This window comes from Scomber scombrus, chromosome 18 (genome assembly GCF_963691925.1).
Source record: "Scomber scombrus chromosome 18, fScoSco1.1, whole genome shotgun sequence".
Lineage (NCBI taxonomy): Eukaryota > Metazoa > Chordata > Actinopteri > Scombriformes > Scombridae > Scomber > Scomber scombrus.
The window spans coordinates 17089674-17107419 of NC_084987.1; the positions used below are offsets into that span (position 1 = coordinate 17089674).

Below are 17746 nucleotides of genomic sequence, written 5' to 3' on the forward strand. Positions count from 1 at the left end.
GTTGATCTTTAAATTGTTGATATGATTTGTGGGAAGAGAGCTGTTCTTCAATAATTAAACATTTTACCTCACTGTAACCTAGCCTTTGTCCAACCTGGTATGGTTTAATTTAGGTTTGACGACTCCCTGTATACATTGTGTCTTATAAAGAAAAAGTAAATAATTCTCTATTAATACAAACATGCAGAGTTTGTCTCGGTTTACTTTTCTAATATCATATGATACTGAGCATTAAATGTAAAGAAGACAAGCAGACACAGTGCTAGATTTCAGGCTCTGCATGTGTTTATACATTCAATTTAGGCTATATATATGCACGCAATGGTCAGCCACAAAATATACTGAATACAAGCCTATTGCTTGCTCTATGAACATCTCTAGCAGGTTAAACAGATAATTGTTAAGTCCCTATTATTAGCACAATTCAAAATATTGATACAATAAATTGTACACAATATCATTTATATAGTCAACAACCATTAATTGATTGCTTAACACGTTTAATGTAATGTTGCAGTTCTGCAATGTGACCACTGGAGGACAGTGAACACTCATGAAGACACTCGGATCAACGGCCCACTGCAGCTATACCCTAGAAGCAGACCTAACACCATATGAACTACCAATGAAAACATTGAATAAAATACTGAGAGAGGAAGTGATGTTTCTAGTTTCTCCACTGTCAGGTATGTAAGTAAGCAAAACATTCACAAAGCTCATATTTATTGCAGCAGTGGTTGCTTTAATATATTATGGTGCAGGAATTGTTAACAAATTGTGTGTATATGGCACCTGGTTTGTTAAAATCAATAGTGTCATATTTTTTCTGCACTGTTAAGTTATTAACAACTTTAAAAGGGGCAACAAATAAAAATATAATATGAATGATTAATTGAGGGATGGTAGCATGGGAGGTGCTGAATATATTTGAAATAATTTAAGGGATGGATAAGGAAAGAGAGCGTATATGTATTTGTGTATTTGTGTGTTTGTGTATGTGTGTCTGTAGTGCTATGTTTGAGAGAAAAATTGAATATAAAAATGAGAGAGAAGCAAGTTCTGAGAGCAGATAAAGTGGTGACTTCATCCCCGCTAGAGATTCCCCCAGAAAAAAAGAAAAAAAACTGGCCTACTTACCACTAAGGACAGGTTACGACCCTCTCTCTCCTGCTCCCTCCTGCTCCCTCATTGCTTTGTTTCCAGGCGAACCTCTGTAGTCAGTGAATGGTATAAAAGTACAAGGGAAATGGGGCATCTTCTTTAAACTCTTCAGAAATCTTAAAGATTAAAACTGAGGTTGTATTTCTGTATCAGGCAGATCAGTTATAAAAAAGGGCAACTGTCAAGGAGCCAGGAGGGGATCGAGGAAGAAGATTTTGCTTATGCAGGACCAGCTGTGTCCTGCTTATGACCAGGTTAATTATTCTAGATGTTTAAAAATGCAGTGTGCTCATTTCAGCAGTTTGAAAACTTTATGTAGGTGTATTTTTGTGTATTGCACTAACGTCTATCTGCTATACTCACACCACAACTAGACTGACAGGATGACCATGTAGCAGCTGGACTTTAAAAGTGGGAGACTTGCGGAAGAAGCAACCAACCTCAGGTTAGGCAGAAGTTAGGTGCAAAACAACCAGGTGTTTATTTCCCCCACAATGAAGACATAGTGACAATAACAGTCATAAATCTCCACATAAAATACTGTGGACCACAGGTAGCATGTGGTCCTGACAGCAGCTTAAAGTACACTAACTGCCCTACACTAATTACCACATGGTATCTCCCAGAACCTTTAAATTGGTGCTCAGATACCCTGGGGATTCTTGAGCCCAAACACCCAGGAGAGGTGACACAACATAGGTAAGTGACCTGAACAACAGTTAACACTACATTGAATCCATCATCATTTTGGAAAATGTTACACCACCACATTCTAAGAGGCAGCAACATCTACAAAACATTAGTACAGTTTCCTTAAAAAACATTCCATACTTCAAGTTTGTGTCATATTTCTTTTACTAGTACTATATACAAGTTGTGTTACAAAATACTAGTAATAAAGTGGTCCTTCATTACAGAGACACATTTTGCTTTTGATTCATGTAAGCATGAGCCTATACATAGAACACATCCAAATGCATGCACTGCAAGGATTATTAGTGCTCTTTCTGTGAGCCTGCTGTTGGTCTCGGTCAGTGAGCATCCACAATAAAACTAACTCATATCCCCCCCACCCCCACCCCCAACCCCACTAGTCCTCCTCCTCCAACACACACATGCAACTGATGTGATGTCCATTTCATTGTTGGATGCCATGCTGCTGCCCCTAGCATTACATTCATCCAGCCATGATGAGTGTTTTGGGTTGGTATTCCCAGTTGGTGCACGCATTTAAAGCTTCTATGATTAACTGCATTATCATCAGTCAGCTTGCCCTGGAGGCATCATTATGCCTTCTGTTGAATCATGCAATTAAAATGAGTATTACCAGAGAAATACTTGCAGTGCTCAGTGGAAGGTACATGTGTGGAACTTGACCGCTATAACTGCAACAGTGATACAGTGATAGCCACCCAAAAATGCAGAATGTCATAGTATAATCTTAAAGATCCTCTCCATATGTTTCAGGACATGTAAAAACCTTTTTCTAGGAACAATAATTCTAAGAATCTATTAATATAAAATTAGTTTTAATTTCAAAAGTAGGATAAACAAGATCTATCCTAGTTTTGAAATTAAAACAATTTTTTTATATTCACTGGAATGTCCATTCTCAATGTATGTGCACTGGAGGCTTCAAATTTAAGTTGTTTATTGGTCCATGTTTGGCTCCAGGGTGCACACCTTAAATTTATATTTTCAGTGAGCTGAGAGAAAGTTTCCTTCTTCAGTAGATGAATGTGAAAACAGCCTTCCAGTGTCAAAATCTGCACATCCATCATTCTGCACAGTGAGGCTCACGCATTCACATCAGGTATCAATAAGTAAAAGACATTTTGACTGGAGGAGGGTTTACAATTTTTTTATTCATGACGACCATAGAAAGTGAATGAAGTAGGACTCCGGTTGTTTTTGTAGCACAATAGTAAAACAGGTACAATCTGTATTTGTAATGTTGAGGGGAAAGTGGACTTTAGGAAACACACACAGAAGAAGAAAGCTGTGAGAAAGGGGTAAGAATTCCCCATCTGGTCTACAAGTGAGTCTGCATATGCTTATCTGTGGTCTGTCCTGTCAGATAGTCAGCTTAACAACAATCACTAGTCTAAGGAGACAACCAAACACAATAAGTCATCACTGCAGGATCTCGCCTTCTTGATGATAGTATTATAATCACACCATGGTAAGTTCAGGACATAATCACACTCCCCTACTGTTCCACTAGAGCTGCTTGTCAGGTTTGTTAGACTTGTTAGGTTTGGTTAAGGCTGGGATGCCAAGTTTTCAATATGTGTATGTGTATGTGCTCTACTGAGTCATTGTATCAATTGTTCTTTAAAGCTTCTGTTAGCTTTGGCATAGTGTGGCTGCCCATCTGTAATACTGCCTGTACTAGTTAAGCCTGAATTGGATGTTGTATAAACCAAATACAGCACCTGACCCATTTTTAAAATCTTAAACTACTTTTCACACTGTTTATGTAAAGATTCATGTTAGGAGAGGGCAAAGTAGCATTTGTGACACACCATTGACTGATGTTTGACTATAAACCACAATCAGCCATTTTGCTGTGTGCACAATTTGGACCAGTTTTGCAGAGGTTCACATATACAGAAGTCTGCAACGGGTCTGTGAAAGACTGGGTTCAGCAGGGGCGGAGTGTTCTACATGCATCCAGCACATTGAATTATTCAGCCTTATGAATCATTGAGTCATGACACTCCTTTTTAGGCCCTCTCCTCAGAGTTCCAGCCACACAGCTACCCAGTACTTGAACATCTGACAGAGAAAAGAAAAACAATGCAGAACAATCCCGACATTTTTAAACTATAGTCTTTAAGCATGTTAGAAAGCTGCAGTGGAACACATGGATCTTATTGTTACTGCTTCCTCACAGATTTCAGCATCCAAATGGAGTATTAAACATAACCTGGAGTTAATTACCACATTATTTCTGAAATATACCGATATACCTATACTTTTATTGAAAATCATGACACTTGTAATATACTTTTATAGTATTATGAAGAGGCTGACGTGGAAAGGTATAACACACCATATTCACCAGGACTCACTCTCAAAGACACTGCTGTGTAGGACAATGATCGCCGATTATGATGCATTATTTTCCCCTGCCATATACCCTATGAATACACTGAGATTGTCATGTATATTGCTCTTCTATAGAGACACTATGGGCCTGATTTACTAAGATCCCAAATAGTGGGTACTAAATTGCGTGCACGGTGCAATAGATTGCGCGTGTCGTTTGCTTGCGTTTTGCGGGTGATCTACTAAGAATAATTGCGTAAATGAAAACAGGTGCAACGGGGTGGAGACAGCAGTATTTAAATGAGGGTTTTGCGTGTCTTTCTGCAGAGTTTGGACGAGCAGAAAGCCCGCAAGCGCAAAATGAAATGTGATCAGGTTCTAGTGGAAGAGGTTAACAAATATATTGAGTTATAACAAAAACAAATATCACCAGAAAAACCGACATTTGGAGAGTATTTGTGACTAAGTCAATGCTGTTAGTAAAACCAAAAATATTCCACTCCAAAATTATTAACACAGGTGGAAAAACTCTGTCGTGTGCGTATTATGTCATTGTGCCTCCGTCTCCTCCTCTCCACAGTGACAAAAGTTATCTGTGCGCAGTGCGCAGCCGGTTAATACCTGCCCTTATTATTTATAGACGCAGTTCGCGTATTATTTATAGACGCAGTTCGCGTCAAAAATAATACCTTCAGGTTTGGTAAATCACAATGCGCGTGCTAAATAACATATTTGCATTTTCTCCTCCCTGTATTTTGCGCACTGGGGTTGAAACGCCCCATATTACATATTCATTATGGCAAACCCACTAAATGGACAGCGCGTACTATCTTGCCCAGTTGAAAGACGCACATCTCAGTGCGCTGCGTTAGTAGATCAGCTTGCACATTTTTTGCGGGTGATGTCAAGTTCGCACACGTTTTTACACACGCAAACCTTTAGTAAATCAGGCCCTATGTGTTCTTGTGGGGTAACAATGTTTTATGCATGGCTGGCCTTGGAGCTGTTGCTGTTCAGTGCTTCTTGTGCTGGCTGTGTGAAATAACAGGTTTGGACAGAAGGCTGCTGCTCCTCAAAGGCTCCAGTTCTGAAGGGCAATAGATAATTTCACAGACCATCACACCCAAGTGTAAACACACACATTTGTGAATATACACACATACATAAACAAGATGTAACAACCTATAAAATTGGTGGACATTTGTTTAAAAAAAACAAAAAAACAACAGAAAATGCATTTTATATACTCGCTGCATTGTAAAGTTGTTTTAGTATGACAGAATTTTAGACATTGTGTAAGAAACTGCAGTGTCTTGGCATTGTAATACACTTGCTGTAACATGTACAACATCATCCAAATGTAAAACATGAATGAGACTGAACGGTGAGACAGTAAAGTAGTTCCATAATTCTGACTATGTAACGCAAATGAAGACATCTATGTACTGACTTATGTACTGAAACACTCTTGGCAGAGAATCAGTAACAGCATAGATGTGTCTATTTATTTACATTATCAGTCCACATGTAAATATAAATTATTTGTCCTGCTCCTGTTGCTGTCTTAAAGTGTTTTTATGCTTTTCAGTAATTGTGGTGCTTTGATTTGTTTATCATTCATAGTAATGCCATGGAGGGCTTTAAAATGTATCTCTTCCTCTCTTTCTTACACGCACACACACACACACACACACACACACACACACACACACACACACACACACACACACACACACACACACACACGCACACACACACACACACACACACACACACACACACACACACACACACTGTTTTTCTATCACTTTCGAGGACATTACATTGACTTACAATCGTTTCCCGAAGACCTACCCCAACACTTACATGCTTAACCCTTAACTTTGTCTTCCAAAAGGGCGCTATGTCCTCCTATGTAACCTTAAACCTACCAAATGGGATACTTGCTGACCCCAAAACTATACTTCTTGTCATATCTCACAGGTGCTTTATGACTTTGTCAATTTGTTCTTAATGACTTCATATAATTTTTTATCTTTTTGTTTTAATTAGTGCTTTTAAAAAATACCAATATATTGTCTTCCTCGGGGACCCCAGTCAAAAGCACCCAATTCTCCCTATATATGCTGTTTTAATAGATGGTATGATAGTATGAAGTATTTATTAAGTTTGTGTACTTGGGAGTAGTTGTATCAAAGTTGTATTAAAGAAAAGTATTTTTGTTTTACACAATATGCAAATTAACAGTAACTTTTGTATAATAATAATAATAACAATAATAACAATAATAATATTACGTTTTTTCATATGACATTAAAAATAGTACTATTAATGTTTTGAGAAGGAATAAGTTTACATTTTTCTATGTAAGTTAAATGTGTTGTAGGGTTAAACAGATTCACATCCTCACAACTTGAGGAACATTTGTTTATTAATCATTCATCATAGTTTGATCGTTCCCACTGTATTAAGATGCTGAATAGCGCCCATTGAGGCGCTCTCCGTGGTCCTGAAATGATGTATATACTGCTTCGTATTGCTGTCCATGGTCCTGGAATGATGCTTGTAGGGCAGGCATGTCCAAACGATTCCATAAAGGGCCGGGTGCCTGCAGGTTTTTGCACATATGACTCAGCTAATGAACTCTCTGAAGACTGAAATCAGTTGATTAAGTGAGTTGAACTAGGTGTGCTCCTGCTTGGTTGGAATGAAAACCTGCAGCCACATGGCCCTTTATGGAATCGTTTGGACATGCCTGCAGTAGGGTTAGCAGTATCTATCTATCTATCTATCTATCTATCTATCTATCTATCTATCTATCTATCTATCTATCTATCTATCTATCTATCTATCTATCTATCTATCTATCTATCTATCTATCTATCTATCTATCTATCTATCTATCTATTATTTTCTCCCTGGCTCACTCTCTTTGGTTATGATCAGGAATTAAAATGTGTGTTCTAGCATGCCCTTGTGTTGGGGTCAGTCTCACTCTCGTGGCCGGAAGCATTGCTTAAGTGGACACAAAACAAAACGATCCCTTTCTGGCATATCGGATAGACGTTTAAGGTCGTGCTGTTATCGATTGGCGTTCTCACGCAGAAGGTTTTTCTCCTAATTCAATCTCTTGGAGAGGTGAATTCATTCTCCCGGTCACCCTTAAATCTGTATATGTATAATCATTTCCCATTCACAGAGGCAGCTATTTCTGGAGTCAATCAATTAGGTCACATAATAGATTAAGAGAACGCTGCCCTGTGATGTTGTGGGCTATAGCCTATATCTCTCCTCTTCTCTGGGGATTAACGTATTGGCCCTAGTAGGCCTACTTTACTAACGGTATGTTTGAGAAAGGCTAATGGCATTCACCGAATATGAGACCAATTTTGGCCACAAGTCTTCATCATCAAAAAAAATCCAATGCAATTAAAATACAAATGGTATTCGGGTTGCCTCAGTTTCAGTCTGAGTTTCCCTCTATGCGAAAGACTGATATTTTATAAGAGATGACAGGTTTGACAACTTGCGTGGAATTTACAGGTAATGTAGAAACGTTTTCACAAGAAAAAAAACACAGCAGCTCTCATCTCTTGGAAATGTCCATTCACGTTGCCTGTGTTTGTTATGTCATTGAAAATCTTTGTTGTGCCAGGGCTTTAGCGCAAAGCATATGGTCGCACCTTAAACAGACACCGGTGATTTGGTGGAGCAATGAGAAAATCCTCGAGGAGAGGAGAGGGAGGGGGGCAGGGAAGAAGATCCTAGACTCGGTTTTAGAGAGGGAGGGAGGAGAGAGCTCTCTTCGTCCATTAATTTCCAAATGTCTGTTGCTAAGAATAGCCTCCCCCTCCACCTTCCCTAACAAACACACTTTGACGCGCACCCACACTTTGACGCGCATTTACTCTACTCACGCGCCCGTGTGCACTCAGTCATTATCAGCTTTGGTTGCAGCTCTATCTTTGCGCGACCTGCATGATGCCAACACTCCCCCGTTCTGCCACACACATGCACACACGCACGTGCGCACACATCTGGCTATAATAAGAATACTTACTGGGTCTTTAAGAAAAACACTCATACAGAGGTGGGAGAAAAGGAGAAACACAGTCACAGTTGCAGATGTCAGCTCATCCTCTACGCCAATAGATTATTTTACGCTTTATTTCAAATTGATTTGGAGTTGGACAGCTAGATAGGCCCAATCCAACTGGGCAGGGCTATAGCCCAAATCACCTTAAAAAAACAGGCGATAGACGGTGCCTCCGTCCGTGACATTCGTCTGCAAGTTGGACGAGCTGCGTGCGTCATGTGCTGCGGCTGCAGAGCCGATCCGGCTCCCTTTATAGTTCACACAAGCTTAAAGACAATGATTCCTCGCGGTGCGATTATTTAATGATTGGATAAACTCCGACCAAAATTCCAAAGAAACAGCCGGTCCCCTCCCTTTAATTTTTGTCTCCATCCATTCACCAATCTATCTTTCCGTCCGTCCGTCTGTCTCTCTCCTCCTCCCCTTGGGGCTGCTGGACGAAGAGAGAGGAGGCCGTAAGAACGCACTCCCCCTACTCCAATGAGAGAGAGAGAGAAATGACGCTTTGCCAGGACATTTGGGCTCATCAGTGCGGACGAAGGTAGACTTTTCGGGGCGGGGATGGTGAGGGACTTTATCGGCACTGCTGCACCTCGAACAGCCAAACCAAGATTATGAGAGGGTGTAAGACGGCAGAGAAGCGGCCGTCATATCCTTGTCTTTGACGACACCGTCCGTGTGTCCCTTGCTCAGCTTCTGGATGGCCGCGCAGGTGTCGGAGAGAAGATGATGGATGCAACGAGGGAAGATGCTATTGAATTCATTTGACAAAATTGTTTCATCTCGACTACAATGACGCCGACCTTTCAAAGGAAAACGGTATTTTTCATCCTACTTTCTGCTCGAGATTTTTTATTCTGAATAAGACTCATTAATAACAAATGCCACATTTTTCCTGCTCTCAAGGCTTGTCAGAGCGCACTGGTAAAACAACTGTGAGGTGGCGGGAGCCACATTATTGCCACACAATGTACCAAACATTGCGGATGTTTCTAAATAAATAAATAATAGTAGCTTTCCCATTCAATGCCTTTTACGTATTCGGAAACGCGGCTGTTTCCAAAATGCCAAGTTTGAACGTCTGACCGCTAAAGGCACAGGGTATTAATAATTTTTTGATTTATTTTCGGCAATCTGATTTATTGAGGCCTGTGTGTTGTTAAAGGCGCGTGTACTGTCATTATATGCTGTCATGAGAGTAAAGAAATAAATCGCCCAGAAAGGCGCAGAAGGCTGTGGTGCGCTCTCATACAGGCATGGACCATGGATAACATGAAACATTCATGTTAACTCGCTACAGTCTCCCCATGATTTCATGTTGGGGGCGAAACTGGGTTTATACAGACATAAGAACGGACTAAGACTGAGACACCCACAACACTACCCTACAGTGTAACCAGTCAGCCGACTGACCACACGTTTAATTTCCTCACACCCACAATTGGCCGTTGGCAGATAAGCACAGAGCAGGAGACTGTACATGGGCGTCCTCGTCTGCTAAAACCAACAGCTGCATATAACTGCTCGCCGGGTGCAGGTGATCAGCATAAGCTTACAAGACAACCCGTTGTGCATATGAGACGTTGTGATCCAGATGGGATGTAATGTTGTGTGGCTGCACAGCTGAGCATTGGTCTCCTTCTCCGCTGCTTCGTGAAGATTGGCTTTCGGTGTCCATAGAATGGCGCGGTTCGGAGACGAGGTACCGGCCAGTATGGCGGAGGGCCCGGCGGAGGGGGCCCGGGCGGCCGTGGTGGAAGCAGACAAGGAGGACCCCACGGACACCCTCACGGTCACGGCCACGGCAAGGCCACGGCCACGGTCACGGTCCACAGGGGGGCCCGGAGGCCAAAGAGTGTACAAGCAGTCAATGGCGCAGAGAGCCCGACTATGGCCCTCTATAACCCATTCCTGTGCGCCAGAACTGTTTTACTGTCAACCGCTCGCTGTTCATTTCAGTGAGGATAACTTCGTGAGAAAATACGCCAAAAAGATCACCGAATGGCCATATCCTTTACCTGGCATTGTACAGTGAGTAAAAGCTGACTACTGTAGGCCTTTTCTGGAGATCAGGTAATGTGCAGTCAGATGTTGGATTGGATGGTTCACATTTTTTTCTTATTCCATGAGTAGCAAGCTTTACATTAAGCCATTTAATGACAAAGGTGTAACCAGCAGAGGCATCAATGCAAGCCCATGTGAGTTAGGCTATATGAGGTGACAGAGGAAATACTGATCATGTAATTTATAGTTAATTAAGATGAGGGGGCATGAACCATCAGCCGCTTTTATGAGGCTGTTGGTCACCATCAATCACATTTGTTAGTAATTTCATGTCACATCTCCTCGGACTTGCTTGATATACGTTTCCTGTGTGTGTGTGTGTGTGTGTGTGTGTGTGTGTGTGTGTGTGTGTGTGTGTGTGTGTGTGTGTGTGTGTGTGTGTGTGTGTGTGTGTGTGTGTGTAAATGTGTGGTGGTAGTGGTGGTGTCGAGGCGGGGTGGGGTTTCTAGGGGGCGCTGCTGCATGGTTGCTGATGTCAGCAGAGTAGGCCCAGCGCCCAACGCGGGTATGGAGACAGGGGAGATGGGGGGAAGGGGAGGGGAGGGGAGGATAGGAGGAGAGGTGGAGAGAGATGAAAATAAGCAGCTACAATCTGTGTGTTTGTACCGTATCAGCATGATGCAGGTGTCTAGATATTGTGTGTGTGTGTGTGAGAGAGAGAGAGAGAGAGAGAGAGAGAGAGAGAGAGAGAGAGAGAGAGAGAGAGAGAGAGAGAGAGAGAGAGAGAGAGAGAGAGGAGAGAGAGAGAGAGAGAGAGAGAGAGAGAGAGAGAGAGAGAGAGAGAGAGAGAGAGAGAGAGAGAGAGAGCAGGTATATAAGTATGCTGGCTTATTAACTTGTGCATTGACAGTATTTCCCATGTTGAGGCTCCTCCTCTTAATCACACAGGATGCAGGTGTCATTGAATGAATGTGCCATCATTTCAAATTCTGTGTGTGTGTGTATGTGTGTGTGTGTGTGTGTGTGTGTGTGTGTGTGTGTATGCGCATGTATGTATGTGTGCTGGTGCTAAGTGTAACAGCGTTGAATTCCCAGCATTACCCTGCATTTTCATTTTTCAGAAAGCAGCACATTGCACCATTTTGGGGAGAAAAACCAAATGATTTGAGTGTTTTCATTTCTAGGATTTTGCGTATGTCTTTCTGAATGCATGCAAACATGAAAGTAAGTTTCTGTGTGAGTGTTAATGACAAGAGGGGAAATTGGAGTAATGATTGTATTGATCGATGTTGATGCTTGAGCTGTGACATAACTACACACACTAATTGGCTGCTCTGGTGAAATGCAGGAGCTACTTATAGTGACTCTGAATCACGTCTATTCACCATCTAAATGACAGTCGTGTGTAAGTGAGAGTGAGGGTGCGGGTGCATGAAATCTGATGTTATATATTCATCAACTTCATTTCCAAAATGTATTACCAGTAAAACACACTTTCTAAATATACATAAATTCTTTATACAATCTTTATGTGAGGTTATTTGTAGACAGTTCTCAAATGTTGGATTTCTTACTTTTGAGCAAAACATTGGGAATCAGGGTCTTGTTTTGCTTATTAGTGTCAGACATGTCCTTAAGGTGTAAACCTCTCGGTGTCAACATTTTAAGAAAAGTGCAGACTGCTCATGTTTACATACTAATAGAAACAGGAAATGTTGAACCAACTTTAACAGGACTAATAACAAAAATGGAGAAATAATAACTGCATTGGAAAGAAAAAAGCGGGACAATGGAATCCAACATTTAAGAGAATGCACAGGAAACTTGTGGACCTTGTTGGGTTCACTTTCACGTGCACAAAAAAGCTGCAAAATGGCTTTCACAAGCAGAATGTTTTGACATGTCACTCTATGAAAAGCATGTTTCAACAGTAACATTAATGATGGCTGAATTCCATTTAAGTGCTTCAGCTTCAGGGTTCAGCTATTGTCAATGCAGGCTCATTGTCAATGCAGGCTCATTGTCACACTGTCATGGCGTACTGGGACACTTAAACTATATGGAGCCAATATTAATGACATTAGTAACATCTGTGCTTTCCCTACTGTAACAAGTTATCTGTCATGGAAAAGAACCGTGTCTCACTGTCATACAGTCACATAGCTGGTCATATATAGATTTAAACATATTCAAGTGAGATATACATTCCTTTTTATTTCATTAGGCCAACAGAAAATGTTGTCTTTTTTATATTACCAATATATTTTGCGGGGCGGTAAATTGCCTGGTGGAGATGGGTCTGATTATGGCAATAAAAGAGGAACTCTACACTTAACCTAATCATTAAATAGCTTTAAGTGTAGAGCTGTATATGCTGATTAACTTCAAGGTTTCAGAAGAGCTTTTGTTAAGATGGTATTAACTAAACTTGCAGCCATATTATGAAATGGTTGACACATTTTTTATTATTTATAATATATCTGCTCTGCTGACATTAGTGGTCTGTTTGCTTTCCTGGAGCTTGATGGTTAGCCTCTGATGGTCTGGAAAGCAGTTGTGGAGGGTAATTTATTATTCTCTATATATTTTCTTATCAATTTTCAATTTCCATAATGTATCTTATTTTTGCATTCTCTTTGAGGTGCACACGGTCCCAACGGTAACGTAGTTGTGTTAGATACAATAGCATGAACATTAGTAGGATCTTATGCAATCTAACACAATAGCTCTGCAATAAATACTACCTCTTTGAAGCTTATAATGTTCAATATTTGTTGAGACTGTGTCAGAGTATTGATTCAATTTAGTGGTATTTTTTGAAGCTGAGCTTTGTGCTATTGTTGTTTATTGAATTGTAATAAATTGTGATGTGTACCTATCATATGGGTATAATAGAGAATATAGAGTTCCCTTCCTCCCCAGGGAATACATTCATGTTACACTGCCCAGCCATTGTATTACTTGGACTATTGTGGGCAACCTTTAGTACATTTGAGATCCATTAGATATTATTGCATGGATTAATGTGGTAAAACTAACCATGATGGCACAAAATGGGTTTCATAATGAAATGCTATTTCGAGATTTCCATAAACTCCTTCAATCGATATTTCAAAGACAAAGTTCCCTGGATCTCTTGAAACTACTAGGAAAGATCTCATAATCACGTATTAAATCATCCATTTATTGTTAATGATTTAGCTATATCTGCCAGATGCATGTTTAATTGTCCTCAGAATGGATTAGGCCCTGCTAAATTACCTAACATGCTAAAGCTTGAGTCAGTTGAGGAAGTTTTGTGTAGTAGGTGGTGTATGTAGGTGGCGATGCCCATATCAATCATAAGGTCGTCTCAGGTAACTCCAGACCCCACTGCACCACTGTGGACTGTGTCAAGGTGTCCATTGTCTCATTAGTTGATGGACTTTCATGCTACTGGTTCAAACCAAAGCAAACACGAATGAACAAAACTTAACTGTGTTATAGTAATGTGTTTATTTGTGGTATTTATAGATCTTTCACATGCAAAAATGTAAAAGAAAAATATTGGATATCGGAGCCAATGATGGTAGATTTCGGTTCTGATCTATAGTAATCCTAATAATCCAACCAAAATGTAATTATTGTGTCTGTTTTTAACACATAACTGTCCCATTGCACTGTGTTACAACTATTCCTAACCTAACATACACCATTTAGTATAAACCCCACAGTGACAAATAAGCATAAAAGGATATTCTCACTGACAAGAACATCAGTGGAGACAGAGGTAGTCAGAGTAATTTTGCTTCTTGTTTCATATTTTGTAAATGTGTTTAACTTGTGAAAACTACATTTCAACATCCAGCTTTTGTCATGCTGGGGTCAAAGAGAAACCTTCTGTCCATGATTAACACAAAAGGTGTGAAGACTGACATTTCCCTCTCCACATTCAAGGAAAGATGTATAAATGTGTACTTTACAGGAAAATATGAAAAGAGGCTCATACTGGAAAACACTCAATATCACCCAAAACAAGATTAGGGGCAAAATGAAATTACTTGAAAAATCCCTTATTTAAAGAGGTTTTCTTTTAATTTATAATATCGGCCATACGTCCTTCACTGACAGTTTTATGGCCAACATAAAAGTCAATTTAATTGCAAAACACAATGAAGAAAAGGGCTTAGAAATAGTAATGGTGTTCATTATAACATTGGAATTGTCGTTGGTTCATTAGAACCTGCAGCCAGTAGCCAGATGCATGTTATTTTGGTGGATTCGTGAGTCAACTGTTTAAAGTTTACTGAATGAAGATTTAAAAAAAACATTTTAACTCACCAGATGCATGAATCTCAGTGGACTCACTGTTGAGCAGAAGTATGACCTGCGGCTTAATTTAGTTGTGAACTGACTCTGGACCCATGGGAGTAGCCTATCATATAAATAACTATTCTCTCACATCCATATTTAGATACATTAGACAGATATTTAGTTGTTTAATTAGAATTAGCATATAGAGTTCAAGCCTGTTACAGTGCCATTCCCTTTTGTGAAAGCCCCCAATGTGGTAGACAGGACAAGCGCCTTACTGAATAATATCAGCATTTAGATAGCTCTCTAACTGAATTTTGGTAGGCTACTGTTAAATATACAGTATTGAACTGCAGGCACACACAGCATATCCTGTTCAGAGACAATCCTATCTCAGAATTTTACTTTTATTGAGACTTACTGCATGCATCACTCTATAGGTACATCCAACACAATTTAAGAACATCTACAGTCACAGTAATTCCACCACACACCAAATACAAGCCTGTCTCAACTCATTTACTTTGCTTGGAAAATGCTATGCTGTTGTCGGTCTGTATTGTATCTAACGTTGCCTGAAGTCCGAAAATTGTGAAATTGTATCATAAACTACGTCAGTGGCACCACAAAGGTCGCTAATTTAACACTTCAACATGAACGCTGAAGTAATGCTAATATTAGCATAGGGCTACTATCAAAATGCAGTTGAAATCCTGCAGTTTGCTTTAACAAGGACATACTGTATATCGATATTAAAAATGCAATGACGCTGGAAGTAAGGTAGTTGTAAACTACATCCAATCAACAGCATTTCATGGAAAAGTTTTTGCTACTGGTGTGTCAGTAACTAAAGATTATACCTCATTTTGTTTAATTTTGACATAAAAATTGTGACTCATTGGCTCTTTTAAATGTGATTACTAACAATCAAAACTAATACTCTTACATTCATGAACCAGTTAAAAATATCCAAGCCTTTTATATCAGAGATGATTCAAAATTAAATCATAGCTGCAGTTTATCATTATGAATTGACTTGAAAATGCAGTGTATTGTATTGTCACAGATTTATTACCTGTTTTGTATCAGATCATTGACCCTATCCAGTGTATAGATACTACAGTAACAAATTATCTGAGGAGAGATATAGTATTATTACAGTATTATGAGCTTTTGTTATGTATTTACTCAGGGCATGTATTATATGTGCTGTTATTGTCCTTTTATAATATGCTCATAAATAACATATCATGTCACATGTCGGTCGAAAGTTGAAACTTAAATGGGTCATCCTATAGGGCCTTAGAAATGGAATCCTTCCCCCATCTGCTGTCCTACTGACATTTGACCCTTTGATCTTGCTGAATCCATATTTGGTGTCCTTGGAGTTACTGTAAACCTTGTGTGCGTGTGTGTGTGTGTGTGTGTTGTTTGTGTGCGTGTGTATATGATGGTATTTGTATGTCTTCTTTACATTTTCCTGTACTCAGTTGTTTGTTTATGTGTAAATATTAGGCACCAGCTAAGTCTATAATATCCACCTCTGCAGTACAGTAATATTAGCATATGTGTGCAGGTACATAAACACACAAACACAGACCAACACACAAGCACACGCACTCCCCTCACATATATACTACATGCACACTATGTGGTGTTGCATGCGTCATCAGGGTACATTTAAGTGTGTTTTCCCTTGCTGTTGTAAATGGAGAAAAAGTCAATATATGTTATAGCTATCTATAGTACCAATGAGCTCAATATGAAATATAATACAAGTAATGTATTTTATAAATGAACCACAATGTCATAATCATGGGTGCAGAAGACATGAAGTTAGAGAGTTGATTAGAATATTTTGTGGACAAATTAAACAAAACAAAGTGCAAGAGTCATGAAATACAGACTGAATACATTAATTCGATTATTCTACTTAATGCCTCAGAGTATGAGAATAGCGAAATGCAGCTTTCAAGAAAATTATATGTTGTTAATGTAAACTTCAAATGGCAAAATCAATGAGCATTTCATAGTTAACTTGTGCATATTGTACAGTGTCAATGTGCCTGTAAATGGTACTGTAAAACACCACATAGGAATTTAGTGGAATCAACTAACTTGACTCTGAATGTAATTAATTTCAAGTTAATTCAGCTTGAACATTTTTTCTTTTCATTTTCAGACCACTCAAGAATTTATAAACATGAGTCCTTCCGTCTTGAAATGATGGGTTGAATGGATATTCTGCTGAGAGGTCCCTCTGCTTGCTAAATTAAGTTTTTAATGAAACATGATCCAGGATGCATTGTTTATGGGTTAAAATTATCCAGAGACCCCTCTTTTATGTATCTTGAAGAAAACATAAAGTACATGAAACCAGTTGTGCTGTGTGTTTTTAATATATGTTAAGACAAGTCCTGCTTTTTTAATCCTAACAATGGAAATAATTAAAAAACAATAGAAGTTAGTATTGAATTTGGTCCCTACCCCCTCAGTCAATTGAGAGCAGCCTTGTATGTTGTCTTTATACTGACTCTAGAATTCAGTGGCTCCAACAGGAGCAGCCACAGCTATAAATTCTTTGTGACAAATGAAGAACTGACTTTACAAACTGAGAAAATACAAATACAAAGCAAATCTGACTGTGACATTTGTCAGCGTGACTGTTGTTGATTCAACTTAAGTATATTGAACTTGTTATTTGTAATTGAGTTAAGTTGTCTCAGTAGCAGCAGGGATCTTGTGTTTTTGAGTTAAAATGTTTTACAGGCTAAAAGTGCCTTAATCACCTAGTTCCATATTTGGTCCTAACCAGACTCAATGACAGATCAAATGACCATTCAAGACTACTAAAGGACTATTAGAGACTAAAGGACTTGACTATATTACTGTAACAGGGAACTGTATTTTAGGTATAGGTGCATTGTGGTTAACTGACCTTCCCTACAGTTGCAATGCTTTTTTGAAACTGTAGAAAACTGCAATGTCAATAAATTGCCAAGTGGAGCAAACTTCTCAGGTCTGTCCGTGTATCTGAGTACTGACTCAGATTTATTTTCACATGTTAATGTACTTGACCAAGCCGCCATGTGAGTCCAGTCCAGAGTCAGACAGGTTGGGTGTTCAAAGAAAGAACTGAAG

The 17746-nt window shown here is 39.4% G+C and overlaps 1 protein-coding gene across 1 annotated transcript in view; it reads left to right on the forward strand.

The window, feature by feature from the left end:
* The first annotated feature begins 9989 nt into the window (after positions 1 to 9989).
* Positions 9990 to 17746, forward strand: part of cacna1aa (calcium channel, voltage-dependent, P/Q type, alpha 1A subunit, a) — a 72168-nt gene continuing 64411 nt past the window's right edge. Inside the window, 6 exon segments of the mRNA XM_062438700.1 lie at positions 9990 to 10014; positions 10017 to 10105; positions 10108 to 10138; positions 10141 to 10210; positions 10212 to 10258; positions 10261 to 10315. Coding sequence (XP_062294684.1) covers positions 9990 to 10014; positions 10017 to 10105; positions 10108 to 10138; positions 10141 to 10210; positions 10212 to 10258; positions 10261 to 10315 — 317 coding nt within the window.